General features: G+C 26.2%; 2 protein-coding genes across 2 annotated transcripts in view; both read left to right on the top strand.

The window, feature by feature from the left end:
- Positions 1-87: 87 nt before the first annotated feature.
- On the top strand, positions 88-491 carry LOC129611719 (U-Asilidin(12)-Dg3b-like). The gene has a single exon (XM_055525010.1). It carries the CDS (start codon positions 168-170, stop codon positions 420-422), a length of 255 nt encoding a protein of 84 aa, XP_055380985.1. The 5' UTR covers positions 88-167; the 3' UTR covers positions 423-491.
- A 9,165-nt stretch (positions 492-9,656) lies between these two features.
- The window catches only part of LOC129613451 (phosphatidylinositol 3-kinase 2-like), a 98,888-nt gene continuing 82,176 nt past the window's right edge, over positions 9,657-26,368 (top strand). Inside the window, exon 1 of the mRNA XM_055527529.1 lies at positions 9,657-10,272. Within this exon, the coding sequence (XP_055383504.1) occupies positions 10,157-10,272 (116 nt within the window). The 5' untranslated portion in view covers positions 9,657-10,156. The remainder of the gene's footprint in view (positions 10,273-26,368) is intronic.

Here is a 26,368-nt window from a genome sequence, read left to right as displayed (position 1 = left end):
GATTTCCTTGTACTAAACCGCATATTTTTTGATTAAAAATTTTTCTATAAAACTGAAGATTTTTGTGTTTGAAATCAGTTTAAACATTGCTGTTGAAAATTGCAAAACTAAATTAATTAAAAAAAATAATATTTCTTACTAATATTTAAAAAAAAAACTTTATTAAGATGAAATATACAATTTTTGCTGCTGTATTTGCTATAATTTTTGCAGTTGCTGCTGCTTATCCCTATGAAACTGAAAATCATTTAGATGAAGATCAGTTATTAAATTTTGATTCGAGTTTGGAACATAATTTACGTCAAAAACGCGCAACATGTGATTTACTTGCAAACGAACAACTTTGTGCAGCTCATTGCCTTGCTCAAGGATTCAAAGGTGGTTGGTGTGATAGCAGAAAAGTTTGCAATTGCCGTAGATAAAAAAATGTATATGAAACTTTAAACGTTATATTGTAATTTTTCTTATAAATAAAAAATTTGAAATATGAAGGAGACTTGAATTTTCATTAAATTGTGCTTATTAATTTTAGGGTCTTAAAAGGGATGAAATGGTAATGTTGAAGTATTTGTACTTTCGTTATGAGTCTAACAAAATAATTTGATGTTCTTATATGCTATAGAGTTCTCAAAATTTACATTTTTTTCATATCTTGTCAGCAATTTTCTTTCATTTCAATTAAATTTAAAAATTTTATAGAATTTTGAAATTTTTGCAATTTTTAAATTTAACAATATTCTTCTTTTATGTTAGAAGAATATTGAAATGAATAGTTTTTTTTACATATAGTCAATCTTCTCCCATTGAATATTCTGTAGACGAACACAATATTCGTTTTCTGTATATTAAATTTAAATTCAATTTGTTTTACAATAAATACCACAGCTCAGAATAGCATTTAAAGAATGAAAAACAATTTTGAATATTTAGACAAATTTTATATCTAGAATAAGATCATTTCGAAGTAAATTCAGTTTTATTATTATTACTGAAAAGTAATGCTATTATCAGATAATCCTTGCAATTATTGCAAAACTTTATTAGAAATTAACAAAAAGAATAACAAATCACAACAATAGTCGATAAAAAAGAATTTTTTTTATCAAAATGGTAAAATCTTTAATGTTTAGAAAAGAAAATATAAAAAAAAACACTGAAAACCTATTTTATTAGAAAAAAAAAACACAGAAAGAAAATATCATTTGAATGCTCCTTTTTATATTATCCTTGAAGGATATTTTCCAACTAAATTTTAAAAAAGATGAGGGTAGCTTGTATTTATGTATCAATTTTCTTTTATTGTAGGCAATATTAAAGCTATTGATTTTCTTTAGAAAAAACAGTTATTTTAAAAATGAGTTGTTTAAAATTCAAAATAACTAAGTCTGTTTTTTTACCCGTATGAATGTATGTTCGAAGGGTATACTAAATTTACCTTACCGTTTGTAACGCTAAGAAATAATGGTCTGAGATATAGACTCAAATGTATGTTTTTGGTCAACGTTGAATCCTGAGTCGATTTAACCATGTCTGTCTGTCTCTCTGTTAAAAACTAATTGAGCTAAGATCACTAAATTTTCACAAATGATTTCTCATATAGAAAATTATAGAACCCTATTTAAATTCGATATGTTTGAGGTACTGGTTCGGATAGTTGCCATACAACTTCAAAAGTTATTTGGCTATATCTCAAAAATTATAGAAGCTGTTATATCAAAATTTTGTACAAGCAAATATATTATTAAGTGTCAGTAATAAAAATCACTGAAATTTCTTGTCTCCTTGTGATATATTAAAAACCATTGAAATAGCAGTACAGAAATTTTGCATAAATTAATATGGCAATACGGTAAATTAATTTTCTGTCCCGTAGTCAGCTGTGGCATATTTGTTCTTCCATTAAATAAAAAATTCGTATGGGTATCACAGAGTTGACATGGTCAACTCTATTTTTCCTCATTTTTGCTAAATCCCATATTAAAAAACAAAACATTCAACATTTTTTATATACTTTACATTTCTGTAAACCTTCATAAAACATTGTATAATAACGTAAAAATGATTGTTATTCCATTGCTTTAAACCAATATAAAAGTTTTGTATAAAAAAATCCTTGTAATGTATTGTTCGTGTAATTCAAATGTAAAGTGTTATACTAAGTACAAACTATGAAAATGTATACATAAATTTACGAGAAATGCAGTCAACAATTTAAAATTTCTTGAATTCTTCAAAAATTGTAATTTTGTATTTATGTATGTAAAAAATTCATAAGAATTTTAAACTCCTACTAAAAATGTTATAATTATAGGAATAAAAAATCATATAAACTTTAAGAAAAAATATATAAAACTTGACAATAAATAATTTTTGTATGTAACTAAATACTTTAAAAAATATTCTAAAGTTTTGAATAAATTTACAATATAACACAATTCCAATGAATTTCTGCAACGGTGCCATGTTAAAATCAAATAATAATTTCCCACTTTAGTGTAACTTTTATAAAAGCAATTTACATAATTCATTACAGTTACAATTTTAGATAAAAATTCATTAAACTTAGAATTTTTAAATGCTGAAGGTGAATTTGAAAATTTTGGTGTATATATATATATATATATGTTACAGTATAACTAAGAAAGCAATTCAGAAATTATTTGCATAATTAAATTTTGAGATGAAACTTTACTACAAGAAATTTTATCGTTGGTATTTATAGTTGAACTTTACATATTATATTCATCTAACATCTTCAAATGATGAATAAATTTTCGATTTTATTATATAAATTTGAAATTTCAAACAATTTTAACTTTTATTTGTATTTATAATTATCTTTTGACTCAATAGTAAGTGTGTTCCTTTGAAATGTTAGTAAATATTTTCAACTATTCGCAAAATTAGTTGAATATGGTCTTACTCTTTTCCATCAGTTCTTAAAAATATGTCAATATTCTTAGTCTTGCAGACTAAAAGTTCTGAAGCCTAAAGTTATTTTAAAATAATTGGAGCAAAAATATAATTTTTTCGATCAAAGTTGTGGTTCTAGCACCAATAGACACTCCAATATTATATTTGATTCCGATTTGATACGGAAGTTGATAAAAAACAGCAATAATGCAGGAATTGAATAATTTTATTTTGATTTGAAGATCTTAGGTGACAATTTTTCTCTCTGGATAGCCCATTCTCTTGTGTTTTAAGTCCCAATACTGCTGCTCAATGTTTCGCTCTAAAAACAAAATGACACATAAAAAATAGTTTTGTATATACTTATCTTGAAAAGTATTTTTTTTTTTTGTAAAATCATAAATGCCAGATTTTTTAACTTTTACATATGATTTTAAGACAACTTAAATAATGATTAATTGCGCCGAAGTTGTCTTATTTCATTATAAAATTCAAATCGAATCAAACCGATCATTTGTAAAGTAGCACATTTCATTTGAACTAATGAAAACTACATATGTTTTCCTTTAAATGAACTTCGACTTAAAATCTCAATAATGATAGCTAATTTGTTGTATCCAATATGTAAAATCATTGCATACTTTTCGGATGAGAATATCAAAAATTAAATAATGCGTAAAAATAATGGTCAAATTTCAGGGCTAATCAGGAGTGTTAAGATTAATAGTTACTTATTATGTCTTTTAATAGGAAAATGCTGTTGTAGAAATTTAGAAGACAGTTTCAGAAAATAGGGATGGGAAACTTAAGATTTGTTAACTTAGTCGATAAAATTTGAGCAGTAGAGATATAAAAAAAAATTTTAGTTTTTAATAATCGTTAAAAATTTAAGCTTCGACATCTTACCGTCTTCTAATCTTACCATTTTTAATACCATTTAAAATTTTCAAAAATAAAAGCCCGTTATTGTCTATGCGTTTTCGCGGTAAAAGAAGGAAATTTCCGTGTTTATTAGTTCTGATTCAATAAGTTGTAAAAAAAGAGGATTAAGGAGTTAGAAATAAATTTCCTTCCGAAATAAATGTAAAAGGTCCGACTTAAGGAACACGGAAAGTTTGTAAGCAGTCGTACGAAAGCGCTGGCTGAGCTGATAAATCAAACCAATAAGCACATTTTTCTTTTTTAATCAATTTTGCTAGAAATGTGTTGAAAAGTAAATATTCATCATTATTTATCCCTGTATATTTTTTTACATGTATATTACCAAATCATTTGTGTAAAACTTTAATTTACCAAACATAAAAAAAAAAAAAATCAAATAAATAAAATTAGCAAAATAAACGTTCAAAATGAAATGTAAATGGGTGGCCCTGGGGAACAAAAAGTGTAAATTATAAAAGTTTATAAAACAAATAAATATGGAATACTTTTAAAACAAAAATTTCAGAAATCGTTTTAATATACATGTAAACATGTATATAACAAACATACAAATATACAAATGTACAAATATAATAATAATTACAAGTATACCTTTAATTTACACTAAAAATTCTTTTAATTTGTTTCGTAATTAACAAGGATATAACAATTTTTCTCTTATTGTGTGTGTGTATGTACACTAATTATTACTAATTTTACAAATCTCATTAATACCAACTGCTGGAAAATTATTACAAATATATACTTACATAAATACGAATATAATGTAATAAAAATATTTAAATAAAAGGTGGTTATAATAAAAGTACATTTATAATAAAATTTTATGTTAGTTTGCTTTATTATCAAATTTTATTAGGGGCAGAGGTGTATACAATATGAATTTTTATGTTATTACTTTATTCCAGTATATTTTTTAATATTTCTAAGTTTTTGTTTTATTTAGTCTAATTATAAGTATCCTTTTTCTTGTACTAGTATATAAATTGGTTTTCCTGTTAATTTTATACTTTCGAAATTTTTGAATTAAAATTATATTCTAAAGACTTCACTTATTTAAAACTTATGTATATAGTATCTGCAAAATATAATTGAATCAACATTTTTAATCCATAAAATTATGGGATTCTTTGATCAACTTCCAGGGAAATATCGCGTTAAAAAAACAAATCAACGTCTGCTATTTATTAAAGTACAGCGTGTTATTAAAAGCGCAGACCTAAGTTCTTATGTAAAAATATCTTGCTATTCCATATACCATCCTAAATGTTTCAATTGAAGACTTACTCTTCATAATGATATAAAAGCTTAATTTAGTACATATTTATATATTAATATACGTACATGCGTAAAAAAACTAGAATAATAAATATCACGCATTTTAAAAAGTGTTATATGAAAAAAATTCATACACACAAAAACCGACTGAATCGGCAGATAAACATTTTTCAAAAATAGATTATTTAAGCTTTCCTAGAATGAGGAATTCGTTTTGACCGATAACTCGACTTCCGAAATTTGGTGGTAATAACGAAAAACATATTAGTCCGGCACAGTGCACTACTATGTAGTAAAATTTAAGTGATTTGCCTACAATATATTTTTAAATTCAATGTTGTAGAAATTATATTGCATTGCGTTAAAATTCATGAGAAATTTTTAGTTAAAACTAAACAGTTATTTGACTATAACAACTAGCTAACTAGTTATTAGGTACTAACAACCATGAATTCTTTGTTAGTACCTTCCTATATAGTAAATAAGTACATCTGATAAATCTATAGGAAAAACTTTATTTAAATAACAATAATTCTTTGTCAATGCTTATTACAAAAATTGATAAAAAAAAATTGTTTATTGTTAATGAATTATTTACGTGTATTCCAACCTGGAATTTGTTTAAAGTCAATATACAAGTTCGAATAAAATACATAATGCGGCTTGAATTTTGTGTTAGCTTCTGTATTCAAATTGCAATTTTTTTAAGATAACGGAAACATCTGAAGTTCGAAAATTGCTTATAGCCTAAATTTGCATTTTATAGCTTTCCACCTTTCAGAGCAACCCGATTAATAACCTAAAATTTTAAAGACTCGAATTTTTTTTAGTATAATCATTGCATAAAAAATTATTTTTAGCGCATTTTTAATAAAATTTTACTATCATCATTGCTCAAATTTTCAGATCGGACCATAATATTAACTGAGAAACGATGGGCTAATTTTATATCTGCTTCGCTCAAATATCTATATATGTATATAAATTTTTTAGTATTCCTAAAAAGAGACTAGATTTGATTTTGTTGTTTACTAAGATTAAACAAACATAAATTATTAAATATAGATTTAAAACTTGGACATGTTTGCTTGTCAACAGATTTTTGAATTTGACAATGATATCACTTTGATAAGGTTTTTCTTTTTGCAAATCAGAGCTCTCATATCATTCTTTCTATCATATACGAAGTAAATATTTTCCATTATTCAAAAATATTAAGAAAAAATAACAGCATGTCGGTTGAACAAAACTTTTTTTACATAATAAAAAACAAATGCACAAAGAACATTTTCATCTTTTATAATAAAAATACAAAATTATGAAAATGACAAAAGTATACAAGCTCTTTCATCACAGATTTTAAGAATCTTTGTATTTCCTTTACATAAAATATTTTTTTTTAAAACATCACGTCCTTCTTCAGTGCATATATAGTGATAAAACAAAATGTAATACAAGTTATGTTTTTTATACTAAATTTTAACAAAGTGTGACAAAGTGGAAAAATTCTAATATAAGTGAAATAAAGAATACTTTTTCTCATTTAAAAAAAAAAACTTCTCTTATTCTTTTTTTAAACAAGTTTTATTGTAGTTGGTAGCTTATTTAATTTATATAAGAATTTTATTCAAGGATGCTGACGAAAATAATATGTGTGATTTAATATCTACTGAATGGCTTACAATCATGAAAAATCCGAGTGAATTTTTTAATTTATATTACCTCTATACAAGTACATTTATTAAGAAGACTACAAGGAAATTTTCTTGAAGTGATATGAGAACTTTCAGTAGTTAAACAAAATAGATTTAAAAGAAAATACTGTTGTAAAAATTAATTAAAATCTGTTGCAATTTAAAAGAGCTTTGTAACAGTTTATTTTATGCTTGTATATGTTATGTATATATTTGTTCAAGTTTAGAGTATTATCATACAATTAAGACTAAAATAGCTTCAAAAATACTTTTTAATTCTAAGTATTAGCTATTAATAAGTATTAGAAGTTTCGTAATTTTCGATTTAACAAAAGGAAACTTCTTATTAAGTATAAAAAGTAATTTTCGATTTAACCGGTTATAAGACTTCTCCATTAACAACTTCATTTATGTGTTGGACAAATTTTAATTTTGCGCCCACAATAAGCAGAAACTTACCCCGGAGTGTCAAAAATATCATCTTCTAACTGAAATGATTATGCCTCACGCCTGCACAATACGCTCTGTCATTTGATCCTCTTTCGAAGTGAGCTGACCGAGATTAATCTGATCTTTTTTAAGTGGTCCCTGGATAGATAATGTGTTTCTCTGACAGGGTACAAATCTGGCTGTTAAGCTAATTTAAATTTCATTCTCCGCTTCGGATCAAATTGTTTTGAATCAAAAAATTTCATGCTACACTATAAATTTGTGGATCAGTTTTACCGTAATCTTCCAAAAATCTGGGACTTAAAATTTTTTTGTGTGTCTAATCCGTTTATCGATTTTTATATATTGCAACCGTATAAAAGTGAAACATAACTAATAATATTAAAATTATTTTGCACATACATAATAATCGGCGTATCTGCGAAAGTAAATGAGATAGCGAAAATCTGATTATATATACTGAAAAATCATCGTCGAAAACCTATGAAAGTGGTCTTAAGTCAGAAATTTCAAAAGTGGCGTATGGATCAAAATAACACTCAGCCGACGATATGTATATAGCCAACTTCATTTTTAACATAGTCTGTTTTCTCAGGCGACTCACAAAAATGTTTGTTTTTTATCCACTGTTGTTATTTAATATTTGACGTTGTTTAGGCACTGCTCATACATACATTTATGAAATACAATATATTCTCTTAAATAAGAAGAATCCCGAAAGTTTTCATAGATGTACATATTATGTACAAACTTACATAATATGTACTTTATAGAAAATCAAGGAATGATTTGGATAATTTTATCTTTGCAATCGTGATTATTTTACCCGGCTTTCTATAAGGAACCAATCCATTTTGTAAAATCTACGTACATACGTATGTTATATGTATTAACTACTACATAACTACATAATTTGCTTGTTAACTACATATCGTAGTTAACAAGCATCAGATAATATTTTTATTTGCTCCCGAATAGTCACATAAATTTAAATTTCCTAACTTTAGAATGTAATAAAGTTGGGTCAAACCAATGCTTTGTATTGTAGCACTTTTCCCTTCAACAAGTGAAAATTCTGCTTTTAAATACAGTCTATGTATACCTATCACATTATTAAAATTATTTTCATTCATATACGAAACTATTTCTAGGATTGCGTATATTTAGGATGACACATATATGCAGTCTTTGAATAAAGCAAAAATTAACATAAAAAAGGGTTAACATAATGCTCGATTTTAAGGGTTAATTGTGTGAGTTAAGAAAAATAATTATATTTTTTAATGTCATGGAATTTACCGTTAGTTTTTTGCGTTTATAAAAATTTGGAAAGCTTGCGGTTTCGGAAATATAAGGTGTCAAAAATTCAAATTTTACGAATTTCAAGAGGTGATAACTTGAGAGGGGGTGGAGATGGAAAAAAATTTTCTTCTAACGAAATGAACTATTTGTAAATGTCTAAAAGCACCTAAAATTTCAAGGTTCTACAGTATGGGGTGTAGAAGAAAAACGACATCAAAAATTTGGAAAAAAAGGAGTTTAGATAACGGTAAATTTGAACGGCCATTTTGTTTTTCTAAAGTTTAACTATAGTATACCGCGGTAGGAAAAGCAAGCCACTGCCCTTCTGCGTTTGCAAAATTTCAAAAGTGCTTATGGTTTTATTGCAACAAATATTTAAAAAAAGCCATTTTTAGGGTTTTGGAGGGGTATAACTTCTAGAGGGGGGGAGATAGGTAAAAATTTTGTTCTACGGAAATAAGTTCCTTGTGAAGATCTATGTACGTATGAAATTTCAGCTTTCTATCTTCAAGGGTGTAGAAGTTTTGTAAACAGACACACGGACAGACGGACGGACGGATGGACGACAGAGTGAAACTAATAAGCACTTTTTTCAAAAAATTTTTTGCTTATAAAAATTTTCAAAAAATGAAAATATTTTATAAGCAAACTTTGACGCTACAAGAGTAGTGCTACAAGTATTTTCTGTTACTACACACTTTCAAGATAATGCATTGACGTACGCTTCAAGGAATACAACGCATAAAATATTTTGCTTCTTTGGTTGATTTCTTATTTGTCATATTAAATAAAAAATATTAAAAATAAATAATCTAAGTACACATTAAAATAAAAATTGTCATTTTCAAAAAAATTTTTATTCAATTTATTTCTTTTATTGAATAATAATGTTGCTTTTAAATACAATGAAAAAAAAAATTTTATTATAAAATTTTAATTGTGTTTTTTCTGTTTTTTTTTTGTGTCATTATAGTTTATATAACAGCCCATTATAATAATGTAGTTGGAATTGAACGCGTTTTCAAAAAAAAAAATTATTTGCCTGTGTAAACACAAAAACATCAAATAGTAGTAAATGTAATTGTAGTTTGTGTATAATTAAAAATGAATAAACAGTGTGTAAATATTTAAAATATTTGTGATTAAAAAAATTGAGAATTAAATTGAAAAAAAATATATGTATGTACATATATATGCGTATGTAGGTATATTGCTATAACCAACATAAAATAAAAATCAATTAAATTTGGAATTGGAAAAAAACCGCTATAACCGTGTCAAACAAATAAATAAATGTGCTTTTACTTTTTGTAGATTATTTTATCGTAAATGTGTGTTCATTTCTTTTGATTTAAAAAGATAAATTGGTTTGAATAAATTAATTATAAATTCTATTTAAACATGTTCAATATTACATTTAATAGAATTTTTAGTAAAATTTCAATATTTGAATTAAAATTATGATTTTATTTATTAAATGTTTGCAGAAATTCTATATATAAATAAATAAAAAAAGCTAATTAAAAGTGACTTCATTTGGTTCTTGTGTCCGTCGGGACCCTAACGAGGGCCTCATCATGGATGAGGCACCTAAAAAGGGTAACCCATCATTATCAATAGATCGGGCAGCATTTCTTTTACTGCGTGTTAAAAAGGCATTCAAAAGAAAGCGTCAACAAAGGAAAGAAAAATTGTAAGTATATTTTTTAATGAAATTTTTATTTTGTAAAAAATTTACTTATTAAATTTTAAAAAAATAATTATTAGGATTACTAAACGAAATTCTTATTTCATTTTCATTATGAAAGGGCCGGTTTTCACTTACAAATTTTTCAATATTCTGTGAATAATTTATTAGATTATTATTGTTTCTAAGAATGCACCACTAATTACAAAATTTAATTATTTCTTAAGAATTACAATCCAATTGTAATTATTTTTCATGAAACCTAACCTTATTTTTTTAGTACTGTAGTCTGTGACATCTAATTTCAATCGATTTCACAGCCTACTTAACATTTTAGAATTTTAAGCATAAATAGAATATAAAGCTATCAAGAAATTTTCAAATTTGAAAAAAAATAGTATTTCAAATTTGAATTTTAAAAGCAAATGTTTTTTTTGTGTTCATATTTCAATTGAAAATAATTATGAAAAATACTAATTCCATCTATTATAAAAAAATCGTAACCACATCATCAATGCATTTATTCGAAATGGTGCACTTGTTTTCAGTTTCCGTAGTAGTTATTCAGTTTCCGTAACTCATAAGTAGTTTTAAAGTGCAGTTGGCATACTGCTACTTAATCCAATCAATAAAAATAGTTAACTCGGCTTTAACTCTGGTTAACAATAATAATATAATAGCAGTTATAAACTCGGCTTTAAAACTAGTTGAATTCTTTTTTCAAATAAAGTTTTGCTAACAGTACCTCACTTAATGTCATATATAATAAGCCACCAAGCTCGAAGACCAAATCGAAATTATTTTCTAAATTTGTGTGAAAATCGCAAAGATTGTTGGAATTAGCGTGACTAAATATATAATAACCAAATTTAAAAAAAATCGGCTTGTAGATTCGCTAGAAAAATGCATTGTGCATATTTTTAAATGATCGTATCATGCATATTTTTAACCTATCAAATGAAAGAATAAGTAAACGAGTTTCAGAGAAAACATTTTGATTTAAAAATTTAAAAAAGAAAATTCAAAGCAACTTCAACAATTTTTATTTTCTACTTAGGAAATATATAAAAAAAATAATTATAATAATCCAGTAGCTTATTCAGACTGCATGAGAATAACATGTTATTCTGCTCGGCTATCATAATATGGAAAATTGAATTGTCACTACATAAGCTGTTTTCGTTTGACCGTAAATTTGTTTTGGTCAATATTTTGTTCATTTAAAAGTTTTCAAAAAATATTTTTATATTTTGAAATATTTTTGGATTTGAAATTACAAAAAATTATAATATGGATTTAATTTTTTGAAATTTCTTTCAGAATTTCCTCTGGCTTAATGAAAACATCCTAAAAATAAATCATTCACAATAGAAAAACATGCTTTAATTTGACAAATTTTTCCATAAAAATTTTTGGTTAGACACTATACATAACATGCTTTTCGAGAATAACATATCATTCATTGTAGTTTGAATGCGGTATAAGCGGCTTTTGAAAACATGCAAAGTAAAACGAAAATACCCAAAAATTTAACAAAAATATTTCAATCGGAATACTTCAGAATATAAAACAGTAATTAAGCATTTTTTAATTCGGAATACTTTGGAAAATAATTTCAGCTTGATATGGCCTGATAAATAAATATGGCGGTAATCTCAGTACAAAGGCAAAAAATACAAGTTATTTGGTCGAAAAGTTGCTACTTTTAAAGACACCTTACGTAATCCGAAGTACAAAAATAATAAAAGCAACTCGGTTAAATTTTTATTTTAATATTAAAATAAATTTTCTTTTCAGTTAATGTTTTTGAACAAAAAACTTTTTCATTTGCATAACATAAGGTGCAAAAAATGTTTTCTTTTTTTTCACTCAAACCTGTCATAAAAATTAAGTAACTAACAAATAAGAGTACAGAAAAGTAAAGTATGTCAGGATAATGACTAAAAATTAACAAAACAAAAATGAATATTAACTTTTATTCAGGAAAGTTTTCCTTTTTCAATTATAACACACATAAAACATCAGAAAATAAACTCTGTGAAAAAAAAAGTTAAAAAAACAAATAAGTTCCATTTGTTTCAAAATTTTAAGGATATGCTTTTTTATATTTACTTTTTTTTACCATGCCACATTAAAACCAAAAATGTGTTGGTGTACTACATCTATTTTATATACCTACGCCTGAAAATTGTTGCATTAACAATTTGTCAACGTTTCTTTATTTCAAAAGGGTATAGGAGATCTGCAACGTATGTATGCAAATTTTAATTTGTTCTACGAAAAAAAAAGTTTTCTTTTTTTTTTTGAATAATTTCCAGTTAGCCTCTTTAATTATAATTTGTATATTCTTTAAAATTGAAAGAAAAGAGCAATTAAATGTTTTAAATAAATTAAGTAGGAAAACTTTTAATTAATAAAATACTGCGAGCACTTATTAAAATAACATTCATATAGATACAAATATACATTTTGTGAGTTTAGTATTTAAAATATTAATGTGTGATTTATATTATTAAAAAATATTTGGTAGAATCTTAAACCTTATTAAGCTTTAATAATAGGAAAAACGTTAAATAAATAACCAAATTAAATAGGTTAGCACAGCGTCTCCTTTCAAAAAGCATCAAAGTGGCCCGGGAACATCCGTCCGTCATTCTAAATTACTTAAGTTTAGAGTGACAGGCTGATTTCTCTGTAATGTATAAAAAGCACAGCATTTTCACAATTCTTAACCAAACATACCCTATTTTTTGTTAGAATCTAGAAAATGGTTTGTTGCATTAAAAACTCCTGTCTATAATAAATATTGCATAAAATATAAAATATGTATGTACGTAAATTCGTTCAATTATTATACTCGTCTTAAATAGTAAAATAAAAAGGTCCTGAATGTTATAGAAACATTTATCAACTATCATAAAAGATAGTTTCCTCAGAAGTATTACAAAAAATCAAATATTTTTTATAACGATTTCGATTTTCTATAAATTTAAATTTATTTTTACATAAAAATATTTATAATATTTTTTGTAATGGAAAGTAAAAATAAAATATTTTTACTTAAGTATTTTATGTTTGAAAAAATTTATACATAATATATGTACCTATTTCCTTTTCCAATATTTGAAGATACTTATGTATATCTTGAATTATTTTCTTGTTTACAATGCTATATTTAAATAAAATATATAAAAATTCAGTTATTTATAATGCATATATATGTATGTATATGCGGGTATAATGAAAATTTACCTAACGTTAAGTTTAAAATTTAAAAATCACAAAAAAGCCTTGGGTCATAAACTGAATGAGGACACGTTGCAAGCAAATTTTCAGTATACTTATACGAAACAAATTGAACAATAAAAAAATGTTAAATGAAAATTGAAAATGAAAATGATTTTATGTATTTTCGAAATTGCCTCAATTGATTTGTAAAAACATGCTCAGTTCTCATATTACCGTACAAAACAAACAAAGAAATTTTCTCTAAAAAATTTTACGAACTCCATGACAATTACTTATTTTTAAAATTATTTATCTTTAACATAAACTTTTCAACTTAATTCTGGTGCATGTCCAATGGACACTTTCTTCAAATGCCAGTCTCATACAACTTTGTCCCAGATTTTTGAACAGACTGACTAACAATTAAATTGAAATGAAAAATTGAAATTTTTTCTACCAACTTTATAGCAGACAAAGTAAAAGAGATAATGAATAAATTTTTGGGACAGGAAACTGAAAAAATAAAAATAAGAAAAATAAAACTTTTCTTTTATTTGAAAAAGCAAAAAAAAAATTAATATCGGAAAAACTTTTTACCATTTCAGTTTTATTTCCTTTGTTTTCTTTTGTTTTGGTTATGGTTTTCCTTAAACGTAACTGTAATGAATTTCGATTATTTAACAACCAAAAATTTCATTTTCCAACTAACCTGAATTCCATTTGCCTCAAATTTTTCGTTTTTGTTATGAAAAATTTAAAATTTTTCAGTAAAAAGTTTCTGTTATTGTCATTAAAAGGTCAAAAAAAGGTCAATTTAGATAGTATATAAAAAAAATTGTGATTTGAGTTCTTTAAAAATTTTTATCTTGTGTTGCTGCACACCGTTTGCCTAAAAATATTTCTATTAAAATAGAAATAAAATAAATGAAACTTTTTAAATTTTTCTTGATTGTGATTTTGGTTTGATATTGCAGTATTATTGATTAAAATTTGTAAATTATAAGGTCTAATTGATCATTGTTTAAGGTAGATTCTAAAATTTTTTGAACCTCAGAATTAGAAAAATGGCAAAATCCTAGTTTTTTTTATTTAAAATTCTGATCACTTGAATCTAAGTTGACATTGTCTTGAACCAGAGAGTGACGACATTCCTATGAATTCATTAAATCTTAATATATAGGATAAATGTAAATTTATTAAACATTTACAAAACGAAAACTATGTGTGTTTACACAATTAATTGGTTCATATTTTTGACAACTGATTAAACTTTCATTCATCATTTATTAATTGTAGATAGTCTCTTATTTTCAAAAGAAACATATTATCAAAATTTTGTTATTGCTAATGATTTTCTCATAGAAGTATTTTTCTATTGCTTCAAGTTTATTATTTCAACTTTAACCAATAATTTGTCATACTTTAAGATTTAATAATTGTTTGTATAAAATATACGAATTAAATTTATACAAATATATAAAAATAATATGTTATTTAATCCAAAAAGATCGACTTTTAGATCAAAAGTTTTCTTTTCATTAAAATATCAAAAATTAATTTTGTATACAAAATGCCGGATATGATTCTGTCCGCATTTGATACATATTTTTTTACTTTTTGCTGATGTTATTGATTTTTTAAGATTTCGAAATCGTATTGAATTGAAAAATATATTTGTACGTACATATAAATATTAGTATATTAAATTACTTACATATATTTATATAAAAGGTGTTCCAAAATTCATGTCAGATTTGAATTTTGTGCTATTTGTGCGGTAAAATGTTGCAAACCAAACAAAAATACAGCGTGACAGCTGAAAGTTCAGGGTTATTAAAAATGAAACGTCACACAAAAGAACAATGCATTTTTATTGTGGATTAATACTTTGTAAATAAGTAATAAAAGGTTTTTGAACAAAATCATCTTCAGTGATGAGGCTCATTTTCTTCATACATGCCTCGTTAAACCAGTTTACATTATTGATTCGTTACTTATTTCTTATACTGTTGAGTGTTGCTAATATTATTCCCGAATTTATATAGAAATTTATATCAAAAATGTAGAAATGGCTAAAAAAGAGACAACTATTGAACTATATACCAACTCTTTGAGCTATACTGCTTTTGCTTAAAAACCTTTTAAGAATTAGATTGTTTTTATCGCACGCCCTGAAAAATTTTTAACTTTCATTTCTTGTTAACTTCATAACTTTCACAATTTTTGTTTAAAGGCAAAAGAAACACAATGAAGGCTATTGAATTTTAGAAAATTAAAAATGTCCTTGAATTTAAGAAGCCGCTATATCTGTGAATTCTGTCGGAAATGTTTCGCCATACAGTCAAATTGAGCTTGAAAAAAAAATTCAATGATTGTTTTTTGAAACACTATCAAAAATATAAAATTGGCTTATAAAAGCCCAGTTACTGAAATCCGATATTACAGTTGTTTATTACAACAAATTGAATTCCACGAAAGTTTGTCTTTCTACGACGTGAGGAGTTTTTGTAACCCTACATTCGATATATCGTGAATGGTAACGTGAATTCCATAATTTTTATTTTGTAATTTAAAAAACTGACTAGTCTTTCATTTAGCATTACTACCATTTAACAGATTGCCGTTTTTCGATTATTAAATTTTCTATTTGCTATTTAAATTCACTAACTGTCATTTAATTCAATAACTGTCAGCACACAAATTTATGTAGCAATTATCTTGTTAGCCCGAAAATATTTCACTAAAATATTTTATGCAGCATTTAATGTTTATTTTTTTTTTAAAAGAACTATTACGAAAACCCAATTTCCTGACATTTAATATAAAAATTTGCAATTCAATATACATATTCACTAAATACATAAGTGAATGCACGTACAACCATCCCCAAATTTTTAAAAGGGCGCAAACTATAAAGTAAAGAACTTTAAAATCGATTCTTATGTACGTAAGTGATAGTATAAATAAATGTTTGATAAAACATTAACAACCCATCAAAAATTTATAAAATCTGACAAATAAATGTAATTTTAAATTATAAACTCATAAGTAATCGTAAAAGCTTTTAAATCAAATTTTTGCAACCAAAATTTGTTCTTGTATGAAAAAAAGAAGAAAATATGAAAGGTGAACAAAAAAAAAAAACAAAAATCATTGTAACTCATAAATAATTTTGAATACAAGAATCAATAGCGGCACCAGATAAGCATCAAGGGTGTAGCCTTTTCTTTTGAATTTGTATCACGCGGTCACCTAAAGGTTTCAGAAGGATTCAGTCCAATTGAAAAAATCTTTAACTGGCACAAACCCACATATATTTTATTTTATTAAAACATTTTTTATAATTTTACAATTTTCGATCTTCCATTTCTTATACTACTCTACCGAACTTCTATAAAGCAAAAATGTAGCACTAATCGATGTCTTACCTAAAATATACCCTTATAAATAGCGTGTACAAATTAATTGACAATAAAATTCAAGCCTTGCCTTAGTGTAAATTTTCTAATTCCGGTTTCGTTAATGTGAATTTTAAAAATTACGCATGGATTTTCTTTTGAAATTTCTTAATATATTGAAGATAGTGGGCTATTAATAGGCGCTGGTTTATGCCACTTTATATAATATGCGTGAGTTATACTTTTGTTCTTGAAGTTTGTGTTCCACAAGTTATAAGCTACAAATTTTTTACTTTTAGTGCAGTTTTTGACCAAAAAACCTCTGCAAATTTATGATTCGGCACTGTTTTGATGACATAACAGTTATTTTTATTCTATCAGAATAATAGTAACACATCGAATTTCAATTTAATTTATTATTCTATATTAGCGTATATACTCGTACACTTCACTTGCTTTACTTATATTGAATGCGTACGTCAAGGATACAAGTACATAAATGTAATAAATATACATTTATTCATATTTATATATTTATGGTAATGCACATACTTATAAATACAAAATACAAATAAAAAGCGTGTACAAAATTGTTCAAAATCATTATTGCCATCATATCAGCGTCAAGGTATAAAAAAAACAAGTGTGAGTTTTATCTTATGTATGTGTACAAGCTGACTTAATATCTGTTTCTAAAATATTAAATATTAATGAAATAATAACATGAAATTCTCATTAAAATATTCTCATATTGATTTGTATACGTTTACATTTGGGTATACAAATTTATAAATTTGTATAAATGTGAGTAATGGGAAGATGAATTAGATCGTGGAATATATCATGCATATTATATGAGTATTGAATCTATAATGTAAGATACATGTAGGTAATTATGTCTTGAGGTCTTAAATTAATTTAGATCTTCCCTTTTATATTTAACCACATAATACATGTGAAAATTTGTAATGTTGTGGGATGTTGGGATTTCTATAAAAATATCGGTATTTTAGTGATTTTGGAGTTTCTTCAAATTTGGAAATTTTGCAAGATGTTGCTACTTATTAACATTCGAGAAAGTTCACAATAAATTTCACTATACTTATACAGTTCTCGCGGAGGAGTAATTTTAGAGGGTTTATATGTATAAATAAAAAAATTTTTTTTTGAAGTTGAGAAAAGTCTGTCTGATATTTGGTAGAAGGTTTTTTCTGAATCTAAATCGTTTTATCCTTCCAAAACTACCATTAGACCGAAGTTAAACCTTCACGCGAACGATTTTTTTTTTAAACAAAACCTCAATGAATCACCCCCTGAGAGCTTTAATACTGGTTGCGAGCCACTCTGTACAGTATATTTAACTGGTTTTTTGCTTATTTTATTTTAGCCTCGGGAGTTTATAAAACTGAGCTCAAACCCTTTTTTGTTTGAAAAATCAAATCATGATTTGCTACAGTTTCTTAATTTTAAATATATCGGAAAGTATTAAGGCTTTTTTCGATTGTTTTATTTTACTCCTCCTAAATGTATGCAGCAATTTGATGTAGAAATTAATGGTATAAACTATGCATTTTTCGCATGCTTTTAAAAACATTCAACACGTTTTACTGCCAAATATATGATTGAGGAAAATGTTGTGTAGGTTAACTATTAGATTTTACTATAGCCCATTGAAAAAAACAAAAAAAAATACTTAATATCAGAAATTTTTGAGAAATTCTAAGTTTAAAAAAAATTTAAAACAAATTGAATTGTTCTGATTTTTATGAGCTTTATATAGAAAATTAGAGCTCAAATCAAATTGATTGATGGATTGAAACCGAAAATAAAGAATAATCAATCTCCTGTAAAACAAGCCACAAACGATTACTCTTCGACATATAGTTCCGAAGTTATAAGCACTTATTTATATGCAAGAAAAATTTGGTAAATTTTTTTCAACAGGCTGTAGCTCGAAAATGAGCGTATCTGCACCCCACCCTTACAATTTTTTTCTGGAAATTGATCAAAGAATCATTTCTGAATGTTATGCGAAACACTCTGTACAAATAAAAGTAATTTAAGTAACGTAGTAAATTGTGTTTAAAACAAGTGTTTTCACTTGTTCAAGGGAGTTGGTTTGATTCAATTTTATTAATCTAATCTTTCGTATCATAATAAAAACTTTTTTGAAAATTATATAAAACAAATCAGGAAAATTAACACTTAACAGCAAAAGATTATTAAAATTCTCACAAATGTTGATTAAAATTGCAACATTTCTCAAGACTTAATAAAATATTTTTTTAATATTGGACATAAAAGTGTTCTTTTCAATTAAATTTAAATAATAAAATAAGATGTAAAAAACTGACACATTCACAAAATATCAAGCTCCAAAAATATCTACGTTTTGATAAAATGCATGCTTGTATATTTGATTAGATTTGCGTATGAGTATGCTGCTGTAATATTTTATTACAATACCGCACTAATCAATTTGTTAATTCAAATTCACGTTATGCCGTGTTATAAAATTTCAAGGTTGAACTCCAAATTTTTTTATAACCCGCTTTTTAAGTAATTAAAAAAAATACATTGGCTTTATTTAATGATTACTGCTCGTCAATGACTTTTATATTTTAAATAACATATTTCAATATTATACGGCATTGTGCTTAAATATTCAATATTATGACTTTAAAAATTTTCTTTATTTCATTTAAATAAAGTACAAAGAAGCTAATTTTGTTTCCCAAGAAAATCTTGCATAATAATTTCAGCAAGTTGTAAAATCACGTACAAAATCTTAAATATTTTCAGTTTTTCTCTTTAGCATTGCTGCGATAGTTAAAGTAAACGTGTCACCTACCACGCATCCTGTACGTTTAATTTTAAAAGAAAATATTTACGTAAATTTGTAGTTAAAATATTCTAAGTGATCTTCTCCTGATTTCTTTTTATTAATGTTAACTATTCTGTAAGTAAAAGAAGATATTAAAAAGACTTAGTTTTATCACATATAGGCATACATATATCGTGCTATACCGTACTTCTATATGTAGTATTTTTATACACACCTGTGTAACAGACGTTTAGAGCTTTCAATATTCAACATAAACATGTATACATATATAAAAAAACAAATGATTTCGTTAAAATATTTTCAGTTAAGAAATTAGTTTGAAAAATTTTTTGAAAACTTAGACTGTTAATAATTAAGTGTAAATGGTTGTAGAATTATGTGCAAGAAGTTCACTTTTTATCTCTGAAGGTTAAGCAGCTAAGAAGAAATTGGATTCACATCTAATTTTTTGTTTTCTTTGAATATCGAATAACTACTATATCTAATGTAGTATATGTAATTTTGGTTTTGAATAGCCTATTAGGAATCAAATTATTTGAAAAATCTTTGGATGTTGAAGAAGACATTTCTGATTACTCAATCACTTGAAACCTTCATAAACCGATTAGAATAACAAATGCATTTTGAAAATGTATAATCGATGAGCATAATGGCTGATATCATATGAAAATTTCAGTACCTTATCATTGAAAAATTTTATTCAGTCATTCTAACAACCCATTTTTTATTTAAGTGTAAAACAAATTTCCCAAAGTTAAAATTCAGCCTTTAAAAAATCTTTCCATAAAAGTAATTAATGCAGTCCTTCATCACAATTTGAAAACAAATTTCACGATTTTTTTGCAATTTTTAAACTCCTTCATACCTCAATACGCCAATCATAATAATATTCCATTTTTGAAATTTTCAAAAGGTTCTAATTTATTTTGCTTTTACATTATAGCATCACAAGCCACTTGAGTCATATTTTGTAATAAATAAAATTATTCCACTTATTTTTTATTTAATAAAAATTCATTTTTCATAAAAATTTTATAAGAGGTTAATTTTCCATTTCATCATGCTATAGAATAAAAATGAATCCTTGGCCACATTTAAAATTTTAAACTTTTCAAGTTTTGAATTTTTAACAAAAATTCAGTTTTTCATGTAATGAAGAACACAAAGTTTTTTTTTGTTCGTCTGTTCTTTATCCGACCTTAAAACACCTGAAACAAACTGAATTTCTATTTTTTCTTTTTTCAAAAAATGGTTAAGGTCTGTCTAATAAATCTTCTTTTGTGCAATATGTTGAAAATTTTAAATTAATTTAGTGTATTTGAAAAAAAATTTTCTACTGCATAAATTTTTTTATACCCTGCACTTCGTGAAGGGTATATTAACTTTGGTATGGAGTTTGTAACTACTTGAAGGAGTCATCTGCGGTATGGACATATATATATATTCTTGCTCAGCGTAAAATTCTGCGTCGATTTAGACATGTCCGTCCGTCCGTCCGATCGCACGATAACTCAAAAACGAATAATGCAATCGACACCAAACTTTCACAAGTTTTTTCTTTTGTGCCAAGGACGAACCCTATTGTTATTGGACTAAGTCGGACAACGGGTTCGGGTAGCTGCCATACAACTCCAAGAGTTTATTTTAAATATTTCAAAAACTAATAAAGCTATAAATATAAAATTTTGTATACATGTGTCCAATTATATTCTACACATGCTCTGAAAATTATAATGGGATAGCTGCACCGGTTCGGGGGGCTGCCATACAACTCCAACAGCAAATTTTTTATATTCGGCAAAATAATAAAGTCAGATTCATGAAACTTGGCAGTCATGTGTCCAATTATAGGTCAAATATATTTCCGAAGTTTTGGAGGAATTGCTTGACAGGTTCGGGTACCTGCCATACAACTCCATAAGCTAATTTTAAATATTTGGAAAAATAATAAAGTCAGATTCATGAAACTTGGCAGTTGTATGTCCGATTATAGATCAGATATATTTGTGAAGTTTTAGTGGAATTGCTAGACAGGTTCGGGTACTTGCCATACAACCCCAAAAGCTTATTTTAAATATTTGGAAAAATAATAAAGTCAAATTCATGAGACTAGGCAGTCGTGTGTCCAATTATGGGTCAGACATATTTCTAAAGTTTTGGTGCGATTGCTTGACAGGTTCGAGTAGCTCCCATACAAGTCTAAAAGCTTATTCTTAATATTTGGAAAAATAATAAAGTCAGATTCATGAAACTTGGCAGTCATGTGTCCAATTATGGGTCAGACATATTTCTGAAGTTGTGGTGGAATTGCTTAACAGGTTCGAGTAGATCCCATACAAGTCTAAAAGCTTATTCTTAATATTTGGAAAAATAATAAAGTCAGATTCATGAAACTTGGCAGTTGTGTGTCCGATTATAGATCAGATATATTTGTGAAGTTTTAGTGGAATTGCTAGACAGGTTCGGTCACTTGCCATACAACCCCAAAAGCTTATTTTAAATATTTGGAAAAATAATAAAGTCAAATTCATGAGACTAGGCAGTCGTGTGTCCAATTATGGGTCAGACATATTTCTAAAGTTTTGGTGCGATTGCTTGACAGATTCGAGTAGCTCCCATACAAGTCTAAAAGCTTATTCTTAATATTTGGAAAAATAATAAAGTCAGATTCATGAAACTTGACAGTCATGTGTCCAATTATGGGTCAGACATATTTCTGAAGTTGTGGTGGAATTGCTTAACAGGTTCGAGTAGATCCCATACAAGTCTAAAAGCTTATTCTTAATATTTGGAAAAATAATAAAGTCAGATTCATGAAACTTGGCAGTTGTGTGTCCGATTATAGATCAGATATATTTGTGAAGTTTTAGTGGAATTGCTAGACAGGTTCGGTCACTTGCCATACAACCCCAAAAGCTTATTTTAAATATTTGGAAAAATAATAAAGTCAAATTCATGAGACTAGGCAGTCGTGTGTCCAATTATGGGTCAGACATATTTCTAAAGTTTTGGTGCGATTGCTTGACAGATTCGAGTAGCTCCCATACAAGTCTAAAAGCTTATTCTTAATATTTGGAAAAATAATAAAGTCAGATTCATGAAACTTGACAGTCATGTGTCCAATTATGGGTCAGACATATTTCTGAAGTTGTGGTGGAATTGCTTAACAGGTTCGAGTAGATCCCATACAAGTCTAAAAGCTTATTCTTAATATTTGGAAAAATAATAAAGTCAGATTCATGAAACTTGGCAGTTGTGTGTCCGATTATAGATCAGATATATTTGTGAAGTTTTGATGTAATTGCTTGACAGGTTTAGGTACTTACCATACAACTCCAAAAGCTAATTTTAAATATTTTGAAAAATTATAAGGTCAGATTGATGAAACTTGGCAGTCGGATGTCCAATTATAGGTCAGATATGTCCGTGAAGTTTCTATAGAATGATCTCACAGGTTCGAGTAATTGCTACATAATAACGAAAGGTGCAGGGTATAATTCAATCGGTTTATACCGACTGAAACGTTTTTACTTGTTTTTTGTTAATTTCCATTGCGGACTGAATTTTTTTTAGTGTTAACCAAACTAATTTTTCTGCACTCTGAAATGAAAATGGAAAACGTGTGAAAATTTCTAGGAATTTTTGGAAGAAAAGAGTTAAATTTAAAATTTTTTAATAAATGAGAAGTTACAATTATAATATAAGTATTAAGTGCATTCATTAAATACAAATTCAGTAAAAGGAAAAATTAGGACTGGGATTTTTATTACGATTTTTATCACATTGTTAGTACCTACATGTACATACATATGTATATATACAGAAAAATAATTTCAATGTTCAGAATTAAAATAATGTTAATCAATTTAAGAAAGTTAAGAAAACACTGTACGATTCACAATCAAACCCAATTCGCCATAATAGGCTAGCAGTCATGTTTCCATTTTTAATCCTTTATTGTGAAATTACTCCAATAAACAAAGTTTCTTTAAAACAGAAAAGTATTTTATCCTGGGGAAAGACGAAGATCTATTTTTTCAGCTTATTTTTAGTTATGATGGGGCTTTTGATTTGACACTAATTACTTGCACAGTAAAGATTTCGCGCTCAAACTCACACGGCACAATTTTCAACAGTATTTTAAGCTTAACTTGAATTCATTACTTAATTTTATAATTTTATTTTTAAATTTTTTTACAAATATTCTCATTTAAAATTCACAAATGAGAAAATTTCAACTTATTTTATTTGTATACATAATAATTTTCATAATTTCTAAATTTATGTTTAGTTGTATTTAAAAAAAAAACTTATCTATGCTTAACTATCTTTGCCATGTTTTAAGTGCACATATACATTCATACGGACGCGTTTAATGAAAACAGAAATTCAAAAATATTATGAAATTTAGCCGTGAAATTAATTTCCATAAGGAATGTGCTAAAATATTTTCCGCTTAATAAATTCACCCTTTCGGATCAAAATAAAAGAGAAAATCATAAAAAATAAATTTCTCAAAAAAAAAAACGAGAAAAACGAAAATTTTGTTTTGATAGTCAGAAAGACTTCAAGCACAAAGTGATGTTGAACATCCTATAATTCTTGATTTTTCTTCACTTTCTCTTTTATCTTATTTTTATTTCAATAAGGTAGCGAAACGCTTTATTTTCTAAATCAAATGACAGAAAAAGTACATAGATCCTTTAAAAAATTTCATAAAATTTATCTTTTTCTATTTATTCAGACTTTAACGACGATTTCGTAAATAAGTATATTAGTTACGCAATATACAGATTCAGTAATCCCTGAAGTTTATTTTCTTTGATTATTCCAATATACGAATAGTGTTAAAAGCTGTTGTTGTATTGAAATTTGTATTCAAAACTGAAATGAACATCTTTTCTTTTTAGCAACTTGTTTTCAATAATAAATTTTTCGAAAAATTTAAAATCTTACGCAAATGAAAACCTTATAAATGGTTTACAATATATTTTTTTATGCTGATAAGTAAACTTTGACTCAAATTAAATAATTCTAGCAAAAAATTTGAAAAATTTTTTGATATAAGAAAAACTACACGTTAACCTGAAAAAGTTTGTGTCAAGGTAACTACAACAACTCTTGCTGACGCGGCTCTATTGAAAACCGTTATAGAGCTTTCACATCGCGGTTGATTAATACCCTAAAATTATCCTTTTTTCCCAACATTTTAGATATTTTGAAAGTTTAAAAGAAAATTGAAGTACAAAAAATACAAATAATACGTGCCCACACGACACGGTAAGTCATAAACCTTTGACGGTTAAGGAGCTCAACATTTCGTTCTTTGAAATTTTGAACACTTAACTCAATCTATTACATATAACAATTCTATAATAAATGTAGGTATCAAGTAGAATTTATGATTCATAAGTAGGCTTTAATAAACTTATAATTCATCATTCATGATATAATAATTAGATAATAAAGATATAATCCCACTAGCAAAGTGCAAAAAGTACAATTTAACATCTTATTTTAGTACAAATTTTAACACAGTAACCACTCACACACCAGTTACTATGTGCGATCTCGGATTCCTAGGAACTGCCGCAACTCAAAGGCAGCAACTGTTATAGTCCAATTATACTTGATCGTCATTTCAATTTCATATTACAATTTCTAATTTATTTCTTGCTCTATCTATAAAATTACGTCATTTGACGCCGGTTATCTATAAAATTACGTCATTTGACTGGAACTCGCGTATCTATACTATTCGGTACATAATAAATTTTTAGCAAGTATTTATGTAGTATTCGCTAATAAAAACCTAAAATAATTTACTTATAAGTATGCAATTACGACAAAATTTCAGAACAAATCTAACAATTTTTTATTCACACCAAAGAGTATTCCAAAATTAAATCAATTTTGTCAATAAACACAAGTCATGTTACTGAAAAGTTTTATACTAGGAATATGGTCACTTTTATTTGGATTTTACTTTGTAATTTGTAAAATGTTAAACGTAGAACAAAATTTATTTACACATAGAGTATAAAGCAGCACAACGGGTGAAGAAAGAGCATAAAGCAGGTAACATCATAATATTTTTAATAAATAAATAGTTACCAATGAAACTCTATAAAATCGGGTGAAGTAATGTTAAAGGATAAAGAATTATTACGTGGTCCTGACGTGCAAAAAGCGGCAAAATTAATCGTAATTTCTCAAAATTTTTTAGTTTTTATTTTTGTTTTTCATTTTTATATGTTTTTTTTTTTTTTCTCGTTGTTTTCTTTAAAAGAATTTTAAAATTAATGGGAGTTTTTTTGCATAATTTTTTGGTTGGATTTTTTATTTTTATTTTACTTACTTTACAATATTGGTTCCGCTAATGAGTTCGAAAGCTATGTAATATTATATATATAGGGATGAAATGGTAACCAGGGGTTTTTCTTTTTGCTTTTATGAAATTGACCTTTTCTGTTATGCAATTAATTACATTTTTGTAAACCTTTTAACGGCAGCTTTATATTAAAAAAACTGAAAAATTTTTATTATTTTCTGGGGAAAAATCCCAACAATATGAAAACCTTTAGCACCATATAGAACAATACAATACCCAAACCAAGAATAACAGTATTAA

The sequence above is a fragment of the Condylostylus longicornis genome, unplaced genomic scaffold (assembly GCF_029603195.1).
Source record: "Condylostylus longicornis isolate FDR11 unplaced genomic scaffold, ASM2960319v2 ptg000004l, whole genome shotgun sequence".
In the NCBI taxonomy this organism is placed as follows: Eukaryota; Metazoa; Arthropoda; class Insecta; order Diptera; family Dolichopodidae; genus Condylostylus; species Condylostylus longicornis.
Note: the sequence above shows the minus strand (reverse complement) of the source record. Positions and strands in the feature narration are given on the sequence as shown.